This window comes from Bombus fervidus, chromosome 7 (assembly GCF_041682495.2).
Source record: "Bombus fervidus isolate BK054 chromosome 7, iyBomFerv1, whole genome shotgun sequence".
In the NCBI taxonomy this organism is placed as follows: domain Eukaryota; kingdom Metazoa; phylum Arthropoda; class Insecta; order Hymenoptera; family Apidae; genus Bombus; species Bombus fervidus.
In genome coordinates this window covers 10317542-10343609 of record NC_091523.1, presented here as the reverse complement: position 1 = coordinate 10343609, position 26068 = coordinate 10317542, and the positions used below count along the sequence as shown (strand labels likewise).

At 38.6% G+C, this 26068-nt stretch overlaps 1 protein-coding gene across 4 annotated transcripts in view; it reads left to right on the top strand.

The window, feature by feature from the left end:
• The window catches only part of Scgdelta (sarcoglycan delta), a 218123-nt gene extending 193090 nt beyond the window's left edge, over nt 1–25033 (top strand). For all 4 annotated transcript variants that reach the window (XM_072006508.1, XM_072006509.1, XM_072006511.1 and 1 more), the window contains 3 exons: nt 19183–19372; nt 20710–20902; nt 23655–25033. In XM_072006508.1, coding sequence (XP_071862609.1) covers nt 19183–19372; nt 20710–20902; nt 23655–24006 — 735 coding nt within the window. In that variant the 3' untranslated portion in view covers nt 24007–25033. The remainder of the gene's footprint in view (nt 1–19182; nt 19373–20709; nt 20903–23654) is intronic.
• The last annotated feature ends 1035 nt before the right edge of the window (nt 25034–26068 follow it).

Genomic DNA, 26068 nt, shown 5'->3' with positions numbered 1-26068 from the left:
TGAAATCTTTGTCCTACAATTACATATATCGTTTAAATGGTAAATAGGTCGAAGCAAGAAAACTTCCACGAGCTCGATTCTCCGATATATACTTACCGATATAACTCAGAAAGAAGGTCACCATATGTACACAGAAATGTCCTCATTCATTCCTCTACTCATCATTGATAAAACATACCTTTATAATAAGCTGTCCTTTCAAAAATTCAAATTCCTGCTCGACCGGTCTACACAAAGAAGAATTAATATTCCCGGCGTTTTTTTTCCCGACGGATCTTGCTTTTTTCCCACGTCGAAATTATTTCCGGAATCGCGCGTTGAATTTCTTTATGAAGCACCTCTCTGGTCATTTTCGCTCGGCCGAATTCGCCTGACACGCTGTTGCATTTCAAGCGCAACGTGCGTCTATTCACGTTATTTCGTCGCGAGATACTGCCACGATCCCTGACTTTGATATTCGCCGAGCTGAAACGAGGAAACGGAACGAATTTGTGTTGGGAAACACGAACAGAACACTGACACCTTTGGATATGCAAAACGGCTTGCAACCATCATCGGTGAAAATCCGCGGGTAAGCGGCTTTTATTTGGTAATGAAGCGCGATTCGCCGCGCTTCAGCGAGATCATCCTCCCTCTTCTGCTATCCTTGTTTCCTAATCGATGCAAATACGCTCTGCCTCGCGTCGCTTGTTGCACTTATAGAGTGGCATTCTACTGCGATCGCCTCGAGTGATTCCGATTAGACCGTCAAGTAGAGTTGGAACGGTTTGTTCAGACGCCGGTGGGTTGGGCCAACGTGATGGAGAGGCTCGAGATTTTAATATCGTCGGATGGTTTTTGAATGGGGTGATATATTGTTGACTCGAGCCCGTTATGGCTGATAAGAAGACGAATCGAATCATCTGTCATGTCGGACGTTTATCAAGCTCCAGATAGTTTAAGCTCTGCAGCGGCTTTCGCTTTGTGTGTTTAGAGAAAACGAATTGAAAAATTATTCTCCGCCTCTTCTTTCGTATATATTTCTTCTCCTTTTTTCGTTTTGCAGATTTCTCTTGAACGCATTAACACGTTAATTACCTGACAAATTTTGTATATCTTCTCCAAAAGGAATATCACTTGTTTCAATACAATACGTCGTTAATAAAGAAATTAAGTCGTTTATGCGTTTTATACTATACATCTAGTAGTTTATATCGTTAATGTAATATGAAAAAAATTCAAATCTAATGAACACGTGTATTCCTCCAATTTTCATATTTCACGTCAATCAACATGTTAAACACGTATAAAATTCTTTTCAACATTACAGATCACTTAACGTTACAGAATCAAATCAAATGCTTCTCGACGAACGAATCCAACATTCTGATTCCGTGTCTGATCGCTTACGTCCCGATCTACTGATTCCCGCTGACGAAAGAAACCATCCATGCTATCCTCGTCTTTTCCATTGATCTTACCACGCACTCTATTGCATGCTCCCAATCACCAATTCCCTCACCAATATTCAACCAGCTATATCTCTCAAAATGGACTTGCTAGATACCAAAACTTTGTCTGAACATTTCTCTGTAACGTGGTATAACACACACTACTAATAAAATCAATTCCTGTCACGTCGTTGGAAATTAGTTTCAGGCGAGTTTCGCCGCTGGTACAACAGGCCACCGGTGCAATCTATACAACCGGTTACCAACACAGATAAGATTCGCTCCTAACGCCACGCGAACAGAGGCGCGAAACAAAGGGGGGAGGGCAGCAAGCTGGTTAATATAATTCGCCGTAATTACCGGAATCGTTGTATCGCGCCCGGTATCGCGGAAATCGTCGTTTGCACTTGCCACTTCTTTACGTGGGCCGGTTAATTCCCGGTTTATAATTAACCGAACCCCTTGGTGGTGGTCTCCGAAAGCCAGGGGATGAGAGGCGCTCGTTACGAGCTGCGAGCCTGATAACAAGCTCGTCGAAACGAGCTCGCGATCGTTAGAAAAAACACTCATGCCCGCCGCTGCTTGTTCCCGTTGTTTCATTATCGTTATTGCCGAAATCCTGCCGCGCGAAACGCGATATTTAATGGCGTTGAGTAATATCGCGGAGGACGGTGTAACCTTTCAGCTGACCACCGCTACGGATTTATGGTGGCCGCGTGTGAGCGTTGCGAACCATAGTTCGACAGAGACCGCGTAATTAACGCTCTCCATCGCCGAATTTACACGATCCACCAATGAGTCAACCCGATTTTTCGTGAAACGCCCGGGTATCACTGGATGTTACGAAGTGACGATTAAATTGAATTAAAAATTCTATAGAAGTTCTGAAGTGTCTAGATTTGTCAGTTTTTAACTCTTTGTGATCTAGTGATATTGAACTGAAGTAGACGCTGTATTTCGTTCTACTTCTTCAACTAAAAGTTTAATCTAGTAGTGATAAGATGTTGAATGTAACTCAAACTGCAGAGGGTTATAAATGTAAAACCTATCTCTAATTATGTCTCATTCTCTGATCAAATAGCTTCGTTATAGAATCAGAGAAAACAGTTCCGTTCAAATACTCGTTAAATATAGTGCTAGAATTATTAATATTCAAACATGTAACTTTTCTCTCACAATCTCTGTTCGTTCTCTGATTATCTCGAATTTCACTTCCGCGTTTAATCGAACTCTCCTCACTCTTTACGCCAATATCTGTCCATCAGATTCTCGAAGCATCAGGCTTATTAAAAAAGAATATCCACGTTTGGTAGCGTGAACGGATGATTTTTCTTCCCACAATAACGGCGATCACGAATGTCCGATTTATTTACGACTCGCGAACAGGAAAGCGACACACATTACTCACGCCGCGTCAAGGTGAATCGTTCGGGGAACAGCATCACCAGCGGCAAAGAACACGCTTCGGGAAACAAGGGGACGTATACATGAGACTGTAGTGGTAGAAGAGATGTCGACGATGCAACAGGGTAAAGGTGAGAAAAGGAAAGAGAAATGGAATAGGAGAAGCGTAGACGAAATCGGTGCAAGTAGAGATAGCGGACTCTCAGGATAGCCTTGCGCGAGAACGAACGAACGAACGAAGGTGGGAAAGAAGAAGTAGCGGAGGCTTACATTTCCCACGGGGTATCCTTGCTTGCTCACAGACTCCTTACTTACGGATTGATACTCAATTTCCAGCGAGTTTAGCCCCTATCGAGGGATCGTTGCGCCTGATCGCGGTGGCTCCTTTCGATTTCAAATAAATTCGATAATGGCGGATATATAGGCGGTGAAGAGTAGAGGAGTCTGAGATGGTGTAGCGTACTCGAACAGGGATATAGAAAGGGATTTCTCCATCGTCTTTACCTTAATCGACAAGGTTCAGGTAGGAGAGAAGAACGAGCTGCTTGGCCTCGTCTGGCTTGTCGATGGATTCGACCCTGTGATGGACGATTTACGACGGACGTAAGGCATTTTTCGAGCTTTCGATTTTAACCACCGCCACCAATCGTTCATCCGCAATATTGAACGTTTGATTATCAGCTCGGCGCGTATGAAATCTTTTTCTGAGGTTTGAATTTGCCAGGTCTATAATTCCAATTTTGTCCTATCATGCGCATTGACGAAGCAGATATTTCATATAAATTGGTTATATTAAATTTTGAGGAAATTTATCATGAGAATATTTAGATTTCATCATTGACTGCTGCGAATAAATACAATATTCGGTCGATTCTTTTGTATCTGTTCAAATTCGGGAAGAGTGAAAGTTACTAGAAATATAGAAACATTCGGAGAGAATTCAAAACACTCTGTAATCGGAGCAATTTTTTATTAATAAATTATTTTCGAATCATTGTCATAAACATTCTAAATGTTGTTAAGATGGATTGAAGTTTAGAAAATCGTAATAACTTGCGTAATCTAATAAACGATTCTTAACAGATAGAAAACCAAGGAATGACTGTAATTCCTGCTTTCAAAATTAATCTACAGATTCTAAATAGAAACGAACAACAAATTTCTAATTCAAAGGCACAATGAAACACTCAACTCCCCGGGAAGAACAACGCGGAACGATAAAATGCAAACGGTGTCATCCTTGAAGCGTGAAATGGAACGAGTCCGTGTTCACGAAAGCGAGTCCGTTTATAAAAATCGCATCGTTATCAGCGACAGTGGGAATCGTGGATCGTGCTGGATCTGAAATTTCCCGAGACGCGCGAAGTTCATATCCATAGCAAAAATACTTTAGCCTTGTGTGTTAGCCGACGTATACGAGCGAAGATGCGATACACTCGCGAGTCAGGAAATATTTTATACCCTGTCCTTTCACCCCTTTTTCTACCAGTCTTATCCACCATTCTTTTCCGCTTTTTCATATTTGATGAGCGAGTGCGGAACTCCTGGTTTTGCGAAAAACCTTTTTACCCAAGCATCACGAAACCATCTGGCTTTGCTCGATGCTGTTCGCGGGCAACGTCTTCGGGAAATTAAGTCGTTCTTCTCGATTAAGAAGTTGGATAACCGACGAGCGAACAATTTCTGGTGTATTTTATCGGAGATTCCAAGAATAAGTTATTTTTTTTAGAGATAATTTCGTTTCATACATACACATATACATGAACAATGCGGAGAAATTATCAGAATGTTATTTTTAAAGAAATGTCGTTCGCTCCCGTAAGTTTTGAATAATATTGATTACAAAATTATTCAAATTGAAACGTTCAAATGATAAATAATGTAAATGTCAGAAATGAAAATTTTTAATCGATACAATGAATGTATTTTTGTTAATCATAACGCTCATGTCTTTTATCGCTTAAATGCTATCGAATATCAATATTTATTTTCGCAGACTTATAGCAGGAATAAATGGAATTATTTGGATTACCTACTACTAATTTTTTTTTGTATAGAATTTCAAAGCAATTGCCACAAAACTTACTGAATACCCAAATTAATTATCTCCGGAGTTACTAGTTTGTCCATGAATAATTATCGGCTTAAGGGGTTGAAGTTAGCAAGTGTCCAGTGATTTATAGAGAAAATTACATATACAATAGCAGGCTGGTATTCCTGTCATTATTACTAAAAATGGAACTATCGCCTATGAAAATTTAATTATCAAATATCCAATATCTCATCCACCATAAATATTCAAAAACACGTCGAACAGGGAGGATAATTGTTGATTGATTGAATCGCAAATTACCCGGCTCGACAGTTAGATATTTCAAGGAATGGTATCGAGCCAGGCAGCAGCTAAGAATATTTTCTTCGATCCCGCATATTCTTCTTCCTTGGCTTTCCGGTAATCTAATAATTCGATGGTTCAACTTTATCGAGACTATCCTCGCTTTTGTATTCGACCCATCCGAACTTAACCCACTCCCTTCTACGTCCCACTGGTTCCGTTCACCCCAATTCAGTCGTAAAATTTCGTTCGCTTACATCGCGGATGTTCGCGTCGCTCGAGAAACAGAATTTAGTGCGCGAACTCTGTCGTAAAGTTGGCTCGGTAAGAAGGAAATTCATAACTAGCAACGCTTCCAATATCTCCGGTCGGATCGAAAGGTCTTATGAGATCTTCGATTACGAACAATATATAATATCACCTCGAAACGTTATGTTGGCTGGCACCGTATACAGATACTATATTGCCACTAACGGCTTTACGTATACAGGACGGTAGCAAACGCTCCCATGCCTCTTCCGTAATATCGCCTACGAAATCGACCTCTATAACTCTCGTATATCCATATGGAGTTCACCTGTATACGGCTCCCTCTTATATTGCATCAGGGACACTACAGTCACGTTACATTCGAGGGTCAAGGTGAATCCTGTGTCGCGATATACCGACGTATCCGCTCTCGAGCTCTTTCTTCCGTTGCTTCGTTATGTAGTAAGTTGGTTATCCGAAGCTTTCTAACTATGGCTCTTATCGTAGCTGTATATTAATTTCTTAATATTGTAACTGCGGCAGATTTTCATATGTTTCTGTACAAACACGCAGATGAAATTTATATATCGTATAAGCTGATTATTAGGGCACTTTTCATGTAACGTAAAGGAAAATCAGAAAAAGTGGAGTAAAAGGAAATATTTCTGTTTATTACAATAACTTATAATTTATAATATATAATAATATATATAATAATATTTATATATAAACAGCGTAGCCCGCCGAAATTAACAGATTGTGCGGAACGCGATTCTCGATTACTTTCGCGGCTACAGAGCTAAAATAGCGATATAGGTTTCCGGTTTTATGCTTTTTGAACTCGAACTTCTTTTTTCAACAAAATAATAAAAAGCAGATACAAATAGTTATAAAGACTGTAAACCGGTAGTCATTTGCACCTTAAAATTCGTAAAATATTATATGCAAGAGAGTTTAAAATAGCAAATGGAAATATGTAAAATACGAAAATTTAGAATTTTTCATAAAGTGTTGTAAACCCATAAAATGATTTCATTACATAATCAGCAACTCGTAACACGGTCCTTTTTCCCATATTTTTCCATCCAGTATCCAATTATATGCCGCGTAACCAAGCGACGAATCGATAAATGGGGGAGAGAAGGAGGTTAATAGCAAGGGTGCCGATAAAAATTCGAAAACAGTTTCCGCGGGCTAAATAAATGATGAAAATTTGTACGCGTTGGCTCGGAGAAATATGACCGTTACACGCTGGCCCGCCGGACAAAATTCTATCCGGTACGTGCAATAAAGTCGGATCCACTTTTACACGACCTCATATCTATTGATTTAATCAACGAAATAATAGCCATTGTATTCACCGGGAAATCGGTTGATGGTTTATAAAAATATAAGCGGTTAACGTCCAAACAGAAGTCATCTTGATGAGTCTTTAACCTGTCGAGAGATCGATACTCGAAATTCTCAAAAATTCATGAAATTAATTCTCACGGATGGAATTCGTTATTGAAAATTTATCAACGAACGAATCATAGAAAGCGCGAATTCTCGTTTCTCTTCAGCTTTAGTGTACAAATTTCAAATATTCAAATTCGCACGAATTTTGCACAAGAAAGCGAAGCGTAGAATGTTAACAACGAAGACCATCGACATAGAAAATTTCGCGAAACGAATACTTCTAAAATTTTACATTTTACCGGTCGTTGGCTCACGGTGGATGAATCTTGCATAAACTGTGGCCAACTTGTCGAGCAACGAAACGTAACGACGAAGGACAACGGACGAAGCGGTCGATATTGATTCATTGGAAAAGTTGCCCTGCCGGCCAATAAATGCGTGAGAAATGGCCGGGTCACCCTGTATATACATTGCATATAAGCGGGTGCGTTAGTATTAAAGGATATCTATTACAGCGGCCAAGCTAGCAAGTGCAAGTACAGTATACCGGGCACGGCGCCATGAATTTTGAACGTACACCGGTACCATAGTTGTTGGCCAGTGAAACTGGATCGAACAACGGGCGGACGAGTTTATCGTTCCCAGGGATTTCAACCGCGGAGAAACGTACGATTTTTTCTTCCATTTTACGACGATCACCTTTCGTACCACCAACGTTTTCACTCCTGGTTTTCGATGATCCTCACAATATTTCGTGTGAATTTCCATGGTGGAGCGCGATCTCTTCTTTTGGTTGGAAATACATATTATAAAAAAAAAAAAAAGAAAAATGAAGAAGCAGATAAAAGAATATTATTGAGGATGAGGAATGTAGTTTCTATATTAAACTTGAAAGTATTGTTCAGATTAATCAAGTTATTTGTATTCAAACCATTTGAGTTCAAGTAACACGACTTCAAGCGGGTACATAATGAGAAGAAAAAAGTTGAGTATCAATGAAATGTTAACGTTGATTATGGTCTTCGTTATAATCATAAAAATATTACGTACACGAAACATGACTAAACAGAAAATTTATAAAGAGTTGATTCAGTCCAAGCAACCAATATATCTCTGTAACACTGGAAAGAATACTACATTACCCAGTAACTGTGTTTCTTTTTTTCTTTTTTTTGAGTCGAAGTATTGTTGGAAGAACTTCGCTTTTAACTCATTTGAAACTCAGCAAGTCAGGTACAACAACAAATTCACATTAGTAAAGTGTTTCAAATTACTGAAAGTCAAGCGACTTCACTAACGGAAGTAGACATAATAAGTTTACGCTCGTGAAATATTTTGGAAAATATCATGGCAAAATAATATCTGTATGTAAATGGAATGTTCCAATTAAGTAGTACAGTTATCCGATAAAAAGGCGAATGCATTTTTAAATGAAAAGAGGAGATGGTACCAAATTTCGAACTCGATGATGGTAAGAAAGATTTTTCGTGAAATCCGAAAGCTTTTACGGAGTACGAAAAACAATTTGTGCTGTTGTTATCGAGCGCAGAGTCTAGGATATATACACTGAAAAATGAAAAGGATATTCGTCGGTCTTCTTCTATTCCTATTAGTATCGTTGTGACTGCGTACATTAAAAACGTCGCCACGGTGCGTCGTGAAACGCATCGCAAAGGAATTTATCAGCTTGGTCCGAAATAAAGTGATTACCGCTGCAGTGGTGTACTTACGCGTGATCAAAGGCAACGGGACGAGCGAAAAGTTGGGTTATTAAAAACTATAAACAACACGGTTTCCCGAGACAAAGTTTCAAAACCGTGGCCTGGCTGATGCGTGGTGTTTATTCACCAGTCTTTTCGCGCTTTTCCGCGTATTCGTGTCGCCTCGTTTACCACTCGTTCAAAGCCTACCATACTCGCCTCTCCTTCTATTTCTTCTATGCTCTCTCCTTTTTTTTTTTTTTTTTTTGTATTTCTCGTTATTTTCTCCCTTCCTTTTTTTTCACGTTGCCTCGTTTTTAATCCCCGTGACTACGCGCAAAACAAAACAAAAAGAAAATGCAGAAATAAAAGAGCTATTGAGGTGGGAAGATGAAGAAGGATAGAAGAAAGCAGAACGTCGTACGATACGTAGATAGAAAAACAGAGAGAGCAAGAGGGAGAAGAGTAACCGGGTCGCCGAAAGGTATCTCGCTGTGTCTTTCGCTGCATTGGATAGAGTAGTTCCCCTTCGAGGCAGAGATTAATTAGAGAACGAAGAATACAATAAATGATTATATCGAGGAAGAAGAAAGTGGCAAGGCCAGTGACGGAAACTGAAGAGGCCGAGACGAAGGGGAAAACGAGACACCTGGAAAAGGCTCGGAGTATTATAAAGGAGGATGCCAGGACCGAACGAGACTGTACCGACGTTAATGATGCCCTTGGGGCGTCCCGTCTCCTAGCATCTTCTTTGTAAATTATATAAAGAATTGTTCCTATTAATGCAAAAGATGTGTACGAGATATATATATATATATATATATATAATTATATTATACATGTATGCACTAGATATTTAATTATTAACTATACGTACATAGATGTATAGCTACAAATAGAAAGTAAAAACGATGAGCGATGATATGCACGGTATCAGTTACCACTCTCCTCGTTATCTTAAGAAAATGATCTGCGCGAGGACCGCTCATTATAGAGCATCACCATTTCTTCGAGGTATCTTTCATCAGGCTATTGTCCGACTCGCGCACACACATTCACGGGCTGCTACATATACCATGCACAAAAGGGATCGAAGCGTTAGATAGAACGAGTGTCAATGCTCGTTGAGTTTCACCCGGTAAATACCACGATTGAATTATCAGCGGATTAACATTTCATTCGCTGCCGGTGGTAATGATAATTACACCCATTTCGATCCGTTACATTCGGCAGCGAATCGATTCGAATATTAACCGCGACGTGACCCGTTGGAAGTCGCCCGTCATTATTCTTTGATTCACGGACCGATGGTCTTTTTTCTCTTGATACTTTTAAAGCCGTCTTCTTATCGATTATCTTATTTGCAAAGTTTTCCGCTTAACGAGCGATATAATGATGCATAATCATCGGAGAATGAATAGGATATAACATAATTAAAGGTAACTTATGATGGATTTATATTACAAAGAAGGATTGTTAAATTATAAGCAGACGAGTGAGTTGCAAGGAGAACAGCATGCTCTAGTTTTCCATATGACCCAGTGAACGAGTAAGAGGAACATTAAGTGTACCGTGAGAGAGATTTGCACATAATTGATACAAGTCATCCATCTTCTCCAAATATCCATAGAATATGAAACAAATTGGCAGTTGACTGGAATATCTATACAATGCAGTATTAAAATAAATAAAAGAGCATAAATACAATAAATATCAATATAAATATCACCTGTTCCCTCTGATCAAACGTTACCTTCGTTTGCTGTCCACTTTTCAATAATCACTTGATAACTACACTAATACACTAATACACTCTACAAACCCAGTATCGAGAAAAACTATCATTATAGTGTACTTACGCACTGCTTCTTTCAACGACTTTTCAAAAAACTTTTCGACAATTAGTTTCTTTAAATTTCTAAGAGATCCTAAAAAGATTCTTTAATAGCCAGAATAGATAATTAGAGTGATTATAATATATCCGCTAAATCAAATTAAACATTACTATTAAGACTCGACTTAAATTAAGCCATCTCGAATAGTTGCCTTAATTTCTTTTAATATCCGATTAATGTCCTATTATTCTTTTAATATTGATGTCTTAAACAACAGTCCTTTTAAGAACAGAACGTAGCATTTAGCTTAATCGATCCATAAATTTCTCCATGTTCTTACATAGCCTTGTAACTCATTCCTCCATATCCATATCCATCGAAAAGCAATTGTTCGGACTAAATCTACAATTCCTCAAATTCCTCCGCCCCTGTCGTTACTTGAATCACCGGTGCTTAACGCTGTTTCATGCCTCTCCATCCAGAAAGCGTCACCGCCATCCCTTCGTTCTTCTCCTTCTCATCGCACAGCAACTAGAAACGAAACGAAAACGAAATGAAACGAACTAATCCCGGTCGGCGATGTATCAACGCTGGCAGCGAACTGTATTGCCGCGTTTCAACTACGAAATCATACCGGACGTTGGTAAATCCTAGCCGGATAGCGAGACCATCCGCCATCAGTACACTCCGCGATTTAATCCTTGCGCCGTGCACAACGTAAAATAACATGAAATTGCAATGTCGCCACGACGATGTAACTGCAGGGGTGGGGGTGTGGTCTGGCTGGTCCTCGACGTTGAGGGGCGAGCGGTTCGCCACGTAGAGGGTGCTGACAGGACTACCAGTCGGATTACTCGCGGCAAAAGTTAGACGACTCCTGTCCAGCTCGGGATAATTACGTGAGGTGCATTAACGTGGTGTACGTACCACCTGCATATGTATAATTACGTGCGGTTTAAGCGCGCGTGCGGACACGTGTACAAGGTGTTTCAGGAACATAGAACCGAACTTCATGATCACGCAATACTCATCTAAAGATTGTCAACAGTTCTTCCATATTGCTTAAACAATAACTCTGTGAGGAAAAATGTCGAAGCGCTTGTTGAAACTAACGAAGAGGAAAGTATTTGATCGCTAATCGTAGGAAACCTTCATGTCCGTATTGTGTGTGTTACCTAAGGCATTTTGGAATTCCGCTAGCATTATAATGAGAGACGATTGTCATGATTCTATTGGTAAAGCCTGAAACCAGTGTGGAAATTTATATAGAAATTACAAGGTATTTATAGCAAATATATTTTTTAGTAAAAAATTTAATAAAAAGTTTAACAAAAAATTAAACTGCAGCATAAATACCTATCTTTAGAGTTATTCAAGGATTTCCATATCTTTTTGTACAAAAGTTCCAGACGACTTCCGTATTTTTCTGTACTAAATGGCGGATGATTTTCGTACTTTTCTACACCAATGGACGAAATTTATATTTTGTATAGGTTTATCGTAAAGGAGCCCTTAATGCGACGCAAAGGACACGACGCGAGTATAGTGTGGCCCGCCGAAATTAACAGAATAAGTAGACGAGATTGTTGCGTCGCCAGCAACAGAAGAGTTAAGATTTCTCCCCTTCTATTCAGGGATACATACTTCTAAAGTTTGTCATCAACTTTTTGAAACTTCCTATACGGAGAGGTATCATATACGTAGGTGCTGTCGAGAGGAACGTGAAGGAAAGCGTTTCTCCATCATCCTGGAGAGGCCTGGCCTGCGCATTGCGTGCGCTCGAACACGTTCGCTTTGCATTTTGCTTCAACATTTCGTCTCTCGATGCGAATACCAACTAATTCCAATGTTATGCTACATGTAGAGTGAACGACCGGAAATTTGGACAAGAACACAACGGAATTGTTTTATCGCAGTCGATTGTCTACACGGAGAGACCGGAGGACTTGATGAAATTTCTTCACGCTCGAGGATCACGAGCTTACAAGGAAAATCGCAAGTATTCGCATGGGAAAATTAATTTCGTTCGCACACGGGTTCCTCGAAACTTTTATTTAGTCAAGATAAAACGTTGATAATTTCTGAGGATGGGGATAGATTCTGTTTTATGTTTTGTGAGGGAGGATTTGTTAAATGGAAAAATTTTATTTATTGTGCATTAGTGGATAGCACAGTAATTCGAGAAATACTTTGAGAACAATATTTTTCACAGAAAAATTGAATACGATTTCTCTTGTAATATCTTACGAAAGGTATTAACACGAATTTAAAGAATATCATAGTGTCTGATTTACATTCATATTAACATCACAATATGGAACTTGGTACACACAGCAGTATCTAGACATCACCTGTGTACCTTTACGACCACGTGACATTGAAGAACACGTTCTTGATAGTAGAAAAATATTAAAGAATCGGACAATGAAAGCTAAAGATAGAATAAAGCAAATATATGAACGCACATCAACAAGAATATGAAGCAAGTGCTATAATACAATGTAACATTCATTTTCTTACGAAAAAGAAAAACTGTTCTCGACAGATTCGTTGCCAATACGTTGTCCGTTTAAGGCAGATCAATTTTTACTAACAATATTTTTCATACTGCGCACCAGTAATAAAAGATCGTGTCGACAGTTCGCGTGAACACACTGTGCATGATGGATTCGCGAAGAACAAACATTTTGAACAAATAGAATAGCAGCGGAACGTTAATATTAGTTAAATAATACCGAAGGAAATTGATCGATGAGAATAAAATGGGCAGCGACTAAATTGGCGAAGCCGTGAAAATGGTGTTCGAAAGTCTGTAAATAACGCGCTTTGTATTAATTTATGGACGGCGAGCAGCCGTTCAGAGCGCGGCGTTCCGAGGGCGTCGTTATGATGATATACACGTGCAAGGGGTGTTATTTGGATTTCATTACGTCCCGCTCGGGGCACTCCTCGTGAGCACTCGCCTTGTCCGATGGGAGCTCCTAAGAATCTGAAGCAGCTAGCCAGGGGGAAAATATTGGGTCAGCTCGTCGCATGATCTCTCAAATGATCTTACATTCGAAAATCGCTGAACAGGCTGGTAAATATGAACAAAGAAAAGATCTACTACTCTTCTAATATTATTAGCTATGTTTATAACCTTTTTCGTTTTTGACTGAAAGTCAAGTGGCCATTTGATTTAATTCTTTTCGGTACAGCGACTTAATCTGTGCACCGTTTCTGTTATATTTCACAGTTGAAGTAAATTAATTAGACATTGTTCTACATTTGTTGTTATTAAAAATTCATTATATTTCACCAAATCATCGTATTCTGACTGGGAATAAAACAGAATATTCTACATTTATTCTCATTAAAAATTCATTATACTTTGCAAAATCATAAAAACGTATTCCAGCAGAGCATATCTTAATTAATTATACTAATTAAAACGGAACTAGCGGATCGATGTTCTGAAAAATTGAAATATGTGATTAAATTCAGGTACTGGCAATTTTTAACTCATATTACTGTGATTTTTAGCCAGGTAATTGTTATTAGACTGTAGAACCATCTTTTCTCTTGAATTATTACTAACGAAAATGCATTTTTTCTGATTTCCTTCTAAAAATAAGACACAACGTATTAAAATTAGAATCGCTTTTACAGCAAATAAATTCATATATCATTTAATTAATTGACATTAAACATTTTAAAGCACTTTAGAGCTTATAGGTAAGCAACGTTGAGCATAAACGACAAACTATTTGTATCAGTAGTTTCTTGACCGTCGTATCCAAAAAAATTAGAAGCATTTGTTTCAATTGATTAGTTACTTTTAACCGAGAATATGATACGCGTACAATGCGAAATCACAAAAAATGGAGAATTTTATAATAATTGGAAATGCGGATAGCATCCGAGGAAAGAACGAAACGACTATCGCGATCGAGTCGATTTGATTTGATTTCATGCCGAAATCGAATCCAGCTAATTTCATCCCTCCCACCCTCGGCTAGAGCGCAATGGACGAAAGTTGCGAACCGGGCTGATCGCGTGTCGCTAGATTAATTTTCGTAACTGTAATTATTGGATGGGTTTTCGGCCACAATTCGGGCCACATTGAGTCGAGATATTGTTGTTATCTGGATCGATTAATTGGAGGAAAGTTGACTTTCCGCACACTATATTTCGTATAAGTAAAATTTTAATTACATTGCCCAGAGAAAACATCGAAGGGTTCGTATCATTTTATATTTTATGATGTATTGGATTACTCGGATAGTTTGTAACATTTTTTGAAATTTTTATGTTCTGTATGTATAGAAATAAATGCGTATTGTATTGTATTCTGCATGGTATACATCCTATGTAATTTGAAAAGAGTTATTTATTATGTACATTTGTAAAATATTACCTGGCAAACTTTGCTTTTAGTTGAACGACAAATGCTTTAATTAAAGAGAAAAATCTGGTATCACCGATAAAAAGAGTTTTCCGAGAAGAAGACTTTATGATTTCAGTAAAAAACAAATAAAAGATTTATCGTATTTCGTATTATGTATTTTTACGAAATACTTTTTTCATAACAAAAAGAAACAATCACAAGAAAGGTTAATGAATAGGCAAAAAGTTATCGAAAGAAACTGCGCAAGTATCATTTAATAATATGTTACTTCTACAAAGATATAACACTTTCGTTGCAAAGTTTCCGAATTAAATCATGCCTTTTAATGTACATGATATCGAACTAAAACGTAATTATTATACATTAGTGTATACGCGTTGTACGTCACGTGATAACATGGAAGGATCGTCATTAATTTTTCATTTTGTAATATAAACAACTGTTCTTTGATATAACTGCGGGACGAGCGCGCTTTCAGTGAAAGTTTAAGAATAAACGCGTATAATTTCGTGATAGCTTTCATCTACAAAGTGGAAGATAAAACGCGTAAACATAAAAATATAAAAATATAGATACAGAGAAAATACTTAACATCGGAACAAGGTGCATTCGAACACGTTCAAAGAGAAGGCATTTAATCCTTCAAACAAGTAACATCAGCTCTCAATCGTTACATTGCAAATTTTAAGAGTGTTCTGCGTAAATACGTGAAATTTCTTATTGTATAAAATTATCTCGTTATCATGTTCCTCGTTATACGTTTTTAAGCCAGTCTTTCCTTAACCGATGTAGAGCCGCCCCGATATAGTATTTAAAAACTCGTGATCTGTACCTCACCCAGTAAATGTAACTGGGTGGAAATTTTGATAGTTACATTCGGAGTACGAGTTCGAGCTGTCAAGAACTCACGTTTTAAATAAAACATCCCGAAACATCGAATTTAGTCGAGTCTAGTCTGGGAAACGCATATAGAAACGAGATTCGTAGTCCATGCTCCCAATGATAGCGTAGATGTCGAGATGCTCGCTTTAGGGGACGACCGGAATATCTGTTCTACTACTGATAAATTCATTTTCATTTCAAAATCGAATGTTTGTATTATCTTGTTATTTTATTTACTTAAAAATCATATGTGATTGATATCCTTAAATCATTGGCAAATAAACCATTTTTTGTCTATTTAAAAAACAAGAATTATTTTTCGTAGATTTAAGTAAGCGACGCCGTATTATATACAAGCCCTTGTTATCGAATTGGAATCGCACAAGTGAGAAGGTTTTACGCCTAAAGTAATATAATGTACGAAAATAAGTATTTAAACGATCTAAGTAGTCTACAGACATATTCATTATCGCTCAAGTAGAATAAGTTGTCCGACTACAAGAATACAGGAATACTTCTTCGATGAAAGAAACTCTGTGAATTAACTTCTGATAATAAATTAATTGCTACTTGTACATCGTCATCTATATATTCAGCAGCAATTGGAATAACCGAATAAATCTTATCATTTACGAAATAGCCTTATAAATAGAAGAATGACATTTTTCTGTGTGATCCTAATTTGACGATCAAATGACGCAAATAGAGAGAAAGACACTTTGAGGAAACAGTCGATCAAAAATTCGTAGCGTCTTGATCCGAATGGCAGGATAGGCAGTGAAAAGTTCAACGACGTCTGTCCTTTAACTTTCCAGCCATCCAACGATTCGGTTGGTTCGCCTTTTGAGCGTACGACGATTCTAAAAGGCAGCCACCACTATGGCCCTCTCGACGCCATTGGGGTTTACGGTTACGGTTAAGTACAGAGCAAAGAGATCGTATCGTTTTCCGAACGATTTGGCTAATCGAGTGGCGCCACGATGGAGAAGGAGCGCACCAGGCCGCGGCCGCAGCTATGCGTATATGCGCATTCGGTAGTACGCTGCCGCCACTGCTCTCGACTTCCGGCTGCGGGAATTTAAACGAGGATCGAGCTTAGAACTGCCGAGAACCGGGAACGCGGCCCTCTTCTTCTAATAACGACCACGATCCTTTTAATTTGTCACGCTGTTGAGAGTTAATTCGAGTTTCGTCTTACTAAAAGGGAATTAGATTGAAACACGCAAATTTTGAAACATAACGAACGTCAATTTTCTAACTATTACGTCTGAGAATAATATTTGCGTATTAGTAATTCGTTCTGCAACCGAATATTGTTCTCTGGTTTTCTTTTTTTTTTTTTCTTTCTTTTTGATTGAAGCAACGTGCAAATATAAAACGAGAGCAATGAAAGAGTCAGCTTGTGAGGATTATTTTCTAAAACGCGATGAGACGAAGAATTAATTATTGGATGGCGAAGGTTGTTTCTTCTTTCGTGGTTAAGGAAATTCGTTTTATGAACGAAAGAAGAAAAAAGAGTTAACGGGCACCGACCGCTAGAAATTAGCTGCGAAAATTAACGCCGAGTTCTTCCGTTGGCCCGAAGTGAAATTTTTTGAGGAAGGGGTCCAAGAATTACCTGAGAGGTAGAACACGCTCGTACAAAGTAACGATCGCACGAAATTAGCCTTAAAACCAACGTTACTGCTCGCCGGATATTTTTAGAAAGTTACGCTGGATTTTAATATCGTTCATAGACCAAATGAATTCGAATATTAATTACGTTTTAAAATTGAAGAGTTGAAGTGGAAAATGATGCATTTAAGTGTTTAAAAAAATAATAGGAAACGGATTTTGTAATGTGGAAAGAAGTAAATATACCACTAACCTTTTACTATTCATTCTCCTTCTAAATATCTATTCCAAATATATATATAAATTTAGTCAGAGCTAAAAATTCAAATGTCATTATATGTTCAAATTGTCAGAAACGTTTTCAATTTCTATGGGAAATCTTCACTCGTATCGCTTAAATCGTTGCTATTTCGATTCCTCGATTAACATTTCTAATTCATCTTCACTCAGCTACTATATTTGTACCACTCAAATTTATGCTAAATCATCTAAGCGCTTGTACCATTCTTATTTAACCACAATTAAGACCATCACCTTTTGGCCGAATTCACGAATATCGATGAAACTTAATCGACTACCGGGTAATTCGATCGCTCGTGTACCCTGAAACGCATTTTGTAGCCAGAAAATCCCAAAGCCACGATTATTCGGCGAGACTTTGGAACAGCTGGGTCGAGTTTACTGGCGTTTACCCAACTAGTAGCCGCATTTCGTAGTGATCGGTCGCTATAATAAGTGGAAACTGCGGAACAGGCTAGCGCGTGGTGATTGCTTCCAATCGAGTGGCTAATCATCGGAAACCAATGTAGAGACGACGATCTAGATATATGTACTATATAAGCTAGAACGTAAAACGAGGGAAAGGGGTGGAGCGAATTTTTCGTGGCTGGCGTTTCAAGTTTGAGAGCAATCTCTCTCCTCTCTTCTCCCTTCTCTCGAGAAGACGACAAGATGCCCATGTCTAGACGCTTCGAACGCAATTACCGCGAACGTTCCTCTCACGATCGACGTAAAAATGAATCGTCGATCACGATGGACGGGTCCCTGAACATGCTTTCGAAAAAACGATAAACAAAAGAAGTTTATAGACACGCGCGCGTTCGATCTCCTAGCGCAATTAATGTAACGGGAAATTGAATGTCTTTCGTGAAAATTGCGTGAAGATGCAGCAAGAACGAGACCACGATGAAGAATGTATATCCTGGAGTAAACGGAAGAATATCCGAAGTTTATGAGACGAATACGAAGCAGGATATACATGTACGCAATGTGTCTGTTTTATAGTACGTTCGCCGGTTCGTCATGTGGCAGTTTCTCCTCTTAAGCGACGAGCGAGCAAGCAAGCTCGATATTTCGCTCGATACCCTCGACAATACGGTACAAGCTAGCGCGACACCCTCGATATACCCCCGAGATTGTGGTCGAAATAAAATTCTGCCCTCACCACTGTTCCAATATTATGCGAGAGATATTTCAAACGAGTCCCTGGCTTCACAATGGTTAGACCAGGAGGGTTGTGGGTGGTGACTCGTAGGAGTGAGGCCTCGTAGCTCATCATCGCATTTATTATTCAACCGTCTGAAACGGCAATAATGTCGGCCCGATGGTATTTAATTTTCGTGCTGTTGAATCATGGCGTGAGACTACATCAAAATATATATCTACCGACCGTTATGGATCCATGGAAATGTGAAAAAAAAAAAAAGAAAAATAGGGACGAGAAAAGATAGGGGAAGAGAGAGGGAAAGATGAAAGAAGGAAATGGAGGAAGGACGAGAGAGAAGAAAGGAAACGGAAGCGCAGTTAGAATCGGGTGAGGCAAGCGAATTTTAACATAGGAGGCCTACGGCTTCTGTATTCCTTCGACGATCGTGAACGGCCGACCCAGAAAGAACCCCACGACAGAGAGGCTCGTTTATTTCCTGACAGTCATTTCCTCTTCTTTCAGGAGGGAATCGGCTCCCTGAAGGTAGTGCCCGGAGGGGTCGAGCTTAGAGGTCAGGCCGCCGTATTGGATGCTCTGGTGGCCTCCAGCCTGAGATCCAGACGAGGAAAGAATCTGGTGCTCGAGTCCTGGAGCAACTTCACCGCTTCCGCCAGGTCGCACGATGGCCGATTGCTCGCCCGGTTCACCGTTGGTAAGAATATAGTTGACAAAATATTTTGTTGAATGATTTTATTCGACGTTCTTGTTGATCCTTTTCATTGAATTTTCCGTTGCATAGTTTCAATTCGTCAACGAGCCAATTTGTCTCTCCATCACATTTCGACGAATGATTGTTAAGGTATTAACCAACGAAATATTGGATTACAGTTTCGATCGGTGAAAACGAACTATTGATACAGATATTCGATTTGCAATCGCTTGTTTCATTGTGTTTGAATGTAATCGAACGTTGTTGGTCGATTCGTAATCGATAGAGAGGAACGAGTGGATTTAAAATTGCGGTCAGAGTTAATTTGAATCGTGAAATGTTTGAAACGGAAGAGTAATTCATGATTAGTATTTAATCGGAATGTTAAAAGTATAGATCGCGAAATTACACGTTCTCTCTGAGCCTTGAAATTGTAACAAAGAATCTTCAGAATTCTTTAAAGAGACAGAACGTGAATATCCTGTGGAAAAATGGGATTACTCGGATTTTCAAAGGATTTATAGGATCGCGCGGTAATTGTCGTCAAAATCCTGTCCCCTTTCAAGATGAACGAATATTTAGTTTTATTTCATTCTTCCTTACAGAATTTTTTTAATGCCACCGGATATGTTCACCTTGCGTCCACTCGAGAAACAAAAGGAACGGATATCGATAACAACGGGGGTAACAGGAATGAGATGTACCCGTTAATGGACACGAACGTTTGCAGTCACATCGGTTTTACAGCTATGGAATTAAATCGCGTGACAATCGTCACGTCGAAGGCATCGGTGCACTACTGTATTAATGCCGATGACGATCGGAATTTCAAACATTCCCGTGCATAGAAACAAAATTGAGATAACAAAATTCGTTTAATTTTCCCAAAGGAATACGAAGGATATATCTTTCATCTATCATACAAAGACCTCGAAAAATCCTTACGTAATTCAATTACGTATTCTCTTTTCAGGTGTTTAAACGTTTAAATGAATACGTCAGTGCTTGTATTCGGTCGGCGAAATAAAACGATTCGAAGTAATTCCTCGTTCTTTACAGCATAACGATTTAAATCTGCACGTAAATTCAGGGCACGTACAATAAATATGTAAACGAAGATTCGTTACATATTACTAACGGATACCATGGCAAACTTAAACTCCATTATCCCTTTTAAACATTCAGCGAAACGTGATTCCTAGATCCCTGGTTCGATTTCTAACGAGCTCGTTGTCCCGTTGAAGAAGTTTCCACTTCTTCGTTTCTCTTTTTATACCTCTCGCTCTCTTTTATTGTGAAACGGGAAATGGCAGATGACTGTCTTTTTGTCCACTTTACAGGCGAGGATCGCGTGGACTGCGTGTCGAGAGGTTTCCGGATAACCGACCCTCGAGGAGGAGTTCTCTTCTCAGCAGATAGGGAGCAGGTGGTGGTGGGGGCAGAAATGTTGAGGGTGACTGGCGACGGGGGTGCTGTTTTCCAGGGCAGTGTTCAAACGCCTCTCGTCAGAGGGGAATCTGGTCGTGGTCTCAGGTAATCATAAAACGGAAATCGCAATAAGCGAATATACTTCACTTGTGTGTATAAATATTCTAGAAAAAATTTATGATCAGTTCTCATCCATACTTTACTTTCCTAATTTAATTTGTGGTTTAATATAAAATTTACACAACGATATAGAGTCACTATACTAAAAGAATAAATAGTTCAATTCCTATGTTTTTTATTTTACAGATAATAAAATAGTCAAGACATATTGCAATAGGCAAGGATTCTTTTATATCTATCGTAACGTGTCAAACGTCTGTCAAGATAAGGGACATTGAGAGTTAAACAGCTTGATAGACGCATAAAAATCTAAGAAAAAGCACGGACATGTTTAACATTCTCCTTTAAAAGAGATCGCAAAGTGTTTCTTGAAGATCGTCGCGGTAATATTTAATTGTAATTATCTTTGTAGAAAGTTTCATCTCGAAAATTTTCGCTGCTTATTCAGTTCAATATAAATTGTTGATCATTTTTTAGATTAATTGGCTATTATAAAATTGAGTCACAACTTGAAACTTATGTTAGAAAACACTAGATATAATGGATAAAATATCTGAGATACAAAAGAGCGTATTCAATAATTTAAAAATAAAAAAGAATTTTGTTTAAAGATTTCTCGAATCTCGATCAAAGCAATTTACAATTGGTGCATTAAAGTAAATGACTGCGATAATTTCTCGCGGGTAGTATTGTCCCATATTTGTTTCCGGGACATCTAAAAGTGGCTTCGATCCGGTTCAACAAACTCAGCGTAACATTTTGGGTCGACTTTCTGCATCTTTCCGATAATCATTCTGGATGCTGGATTCTAGACACAAATAGCATTTCGATATTCCAACCAACTTTTCTTGTAGTCCCCTGACTATAAATAATCATACCGAATTGCATTCAATACGATGTATATTCCCGTGGGATTAAACTTCGTGGTAACATGTTAAATGTATGGCGTCGGTCAAACGAGAGGGCAGCAGTTCTGTCTGGAATCGTGTAATTGATGGGAAGATTCATTGACAAAGATTGCGTACCTTACTCTCATTGAGTATTTAATCGTTTCGTGTACAATACGATTGAACTTGTTGCCAACGCTCAGCTGCGACCAACGAGAACTAAATCCGCGATGAAAAACTGTTACGTATTTGAATGTCCGTGTAGTTTCCATTCATTTAAATCTTTATTTATTCATATAAAAATGAACAGGACTCCTGCATGCTTTTTTAATTCTTAAAAGCTATTGTTAAAAGAAATTGCATTAATATTGGTAAAATGTTATTTTATTTTAGGAAGTAATAACGTCAAACAAATGCAATAAAACATTTTATTATTGCACAACATTAAATGAAAAACGAAATAAGTTAATGCCTGCATTTTATTAGTTACAAACAATATCGAATTAATAATACTACATGGCAATAATATTAAGGATGATATACTCGTATTTAAATAATAATTCAAGCAGAAGAAAATACCGGAGAACTTTAACCTTTCAACTAGGTTAATATCTTCAAGTATATGGTTCGCAGAAACTACAAAGATATTTTAAAGAAACGTTCCCATAGTCGTGACACAAATTCTGTTCCGAATCTTCAATCTTTTTTTTGCTTCAACGTTTGAAATATTCAAAATATTTCCAGTCATAACTGCGAGTCTTTAAATCTGCATTATATCATATTCAATTGATTTAACAGAGCTCCAAATATACAGTAGCCACATCGATTTCTCGATTCATTGAACCACTTGGCGGCTAAATGTCAACGACGACGTTTCTTTTTGAAACACGGATAGTAGAAGAAGATGGCGTATTATAAGATGGGAAATTGCGATGGTTTGAAAGAACGAAGCGGATGGCACACTGATACCGCGATTATTGATAGTGTCGGATAATTTACAGACGGATTTACGATTACAATAAAACTTTGCTCGCGCGGAAAATTATATTCATAGGATTGGATTTATGCCAGATATGAAATACCGAGGATTCGAACGAGCGAGATACTTCGGCTGCAAGCAATAGGTCGTCGGCGATGACGAGGGATGCAGGGGATGCAAGGGAGAAGGCAGTATTGGAAGAAAGGCACGGTCGAAGACCCTGCTTTACCACTTCTTAGAAAGAAGGATCGATTATTGCGAGTCTGACGTTGCAGTCGACTAGTTGCCATATTATTTTGTCGCGCGATATTACAAGTTTTCAATCGCATTTAGCTTCTCCAATATGCTACTGTATTTCCTCCCTGAGATTCTATCGGTCTCTCTGTCTCTTTCTCTCTATATATATTAATTCCATTTCTTTGTGTTCTATATTTGTAGCAAGCAAGATTTAAAGCAACCTTCTTTACCTTTAATTTAGTTGATAATTTACAAGAAGAATAAAATTAGACGATAATATGGATTCGTTAAATCGAAACTTTGGACAAACAATATTTCATATTCGTCGACCAACATTTTTATTCGTTTAAAGGTACATTGAAGAGATCTGATTAACAGACGTCAATTTCATATTACTAATACAAATAATGAAAGAAAATGGTATATTAATAATAGAAATGGTACAATATTGAATAGAGATTATAATAGAATTTGAAGATGAAGTATCAATTGTAATAACATAACACATAGACTCAACGTTATAGCACCTTTAAACATGCAATGCGAACAGCGCAATTTCACACATTCCAACGATCAACTTACATCTCAATAATAAATAATTTTATGCAATTATTGACAAATTCTCTGTCAACAGACTGGAGTCAGCAACCAGATCCCTGAAGATCAGCGCTCCCCAGCGAGTGGTCATTGAATCCTGGGCGAACGAGATCTCAGCTTCCTGTTTAACGGATCTGAAACTTCAAAGCGTACACGGTGGCATCAAATTGGACGCGAAGACTCTCTTCATGAAAGGCCTGAAGACAGCCAGTCCTAACCAAGCACACTCTTCGAGAGAACAGCAGCAGCAACAGCAGCACTCCACCAGGACGTCCTCTCACCAAAGTCAGAGAGACACGACCATTTATCAGTTATGTGCCTGTGCTAACGGCAAACTTTTTTTAGCTAGGTCCGAAGGGACGTGTCAAGCGGACAAATCGATTTGCTAATACTAAACGATTAAGCTAGTCGCGACTCGATGTTTGAAAAAATCTAAATAAAGGATCCTCGCAATGGAGAAGATACCGATCCTACGATGAAACGCGATGTAATCAGATTGACGAGCGGAACGAGCAGGTGGTGATCGAAATTCGTCGCGCGGAAGTTGTAGAAATTGATGGAGGTTGCGGTGCATGGTAGTCGAAGTCCCGAGATCGCCCGAGGCCTTTCGCTTTTCGCTGATGTTTCCGCTCTAGAACGACGCGTGGACGTTGGTTCCCATCGTTTAGGTCCGCGTTACGCTGTTTTATCCCGCTGGATTCTATGGACAAAGCGTTGGCGCCTCGCGGAAGATGAAAAGGGAAAAACAAATGAACACTGTTAGAAACCGTGTTTCCAATGGCGGTGCTAATTCCCGATCGGTGGATCGACAAACAGCGAAGCTACTACGAAATGAATGTATATCTTGTATATTAACGAAATGGATTATCGGTAGTCAGCGGCTGATAATCGAATCGTCATCTCGTTCCTGTCTGTCCCTGCCCTGTCGTTAGGTCGAATCATTTTCCCCCGCCCAATTCTCCCTTGCTGGTTTCTTTTGCGCAAAATATCGTTCGTGTGACCAGTCGATAGGCAACGATTTGCAGTTCCTTTGAACCCGATCGAACGAAAGTTTAAAAAGAAGAGAATGAGAGAGAGAGAGAGAGAGAGAGAGAGAGAGAGATATGAAAATGCATATGAAAAAGAAAGAGAAAGACGTATGAAGAGATATATCTTGCCGTGTTAAAACTATCGTTTCTAGCGTGTGCGCAAAAATCTGTGTGTTTTCGCCCGGTTCCGGATACGCCGATTAGAATGACACGTCGCGATTAGAGGAACCTTTATTTTGGAGCGTGTTTTGCGATTAAAGGGAGACGCAAGTGTAGTTCACTGTAAAAGGATCTGATTGTGTGATCCAGCTTGCACGCTGTACATCGGCCATGTCCATCTATTTATGTATGTGGCAATAAAGTGGTTATTGTTACTATTATTATTAAACACGATGAAGCATTTTTTCTCGCCCTCAAGGAGCGGTACTTCGTCCTGTGCGGCAACAGGTACGTAGAATTTTATCTTCTGTCCTTTCAAACGAAAAATTTTTTAATTGAATTCGATTATTGTCTTAGGTAAAAATATTCAACGTTAACAGTGAGACACATTTTCTCCATAATCTTTCCTCTAAATACTCGGATCTACGCTTGAAAACGACGAATTCATATATACAATAATAATTCATCATCTTCCAAAAATATTTTTGTCACCATTTCATTGAAACCTGTAGACGGTCAGAATCTCATCACTTTTTTAGAATATACGATCTTCTATATCGAATCTAATTATAATCTAGAGCAGAAGTAAGTAAATAAATGATATCTTGAAGTTATTAGCTAACCTTGCCAATATCTTTCTTCTCAATATTTAAGTCAATGCTTAAGAAAAATTAAACTCAATAATATTACCTAATAAACCAGTATCATATTCCACTTTCTTTAGCGCAATCCTATAAATATCGTCAATAATTTAATACTGTATGAAAGTATTACAAAATCCTGTCACTCTTTTCCAACATATAATCCAATTAGATTGTCCGATCTAAATATAGTAGATGACATTACAAGATAACATTGCGTCTGACAACCTTTGTCTTTAAAATCCAGGTCGATGCTTAAAAATAACCGAACCTAATTCTTAAAGAACCAGTTTATCATCCAAAGAAAAAGAAAATAAAAATTCCTGCGCTTCTATCCAATAAAGAAATACTCCGGTTAATTAATGTTGCCTGGAAGAATCCTTTTCCTTTGGCAAGAAGAGAAGCTATTCGACGTTCCATCCGGAGACTGATGTTTTTAATATCGACGACAGACGAACGAGGAAGGGCCAGTTCCTATAGATTTCCGTTTCCGAGGTGCAAGGGAGGGCGCGCAGTCGCGAGCGGACGGCACAATAAACGATAACGGGGAGCGAAATTAGGCAAAACGAAAATAGTTTCAAGAAAAGCCGATCTCGCTACATAATATAGTATATGTCAAGCAG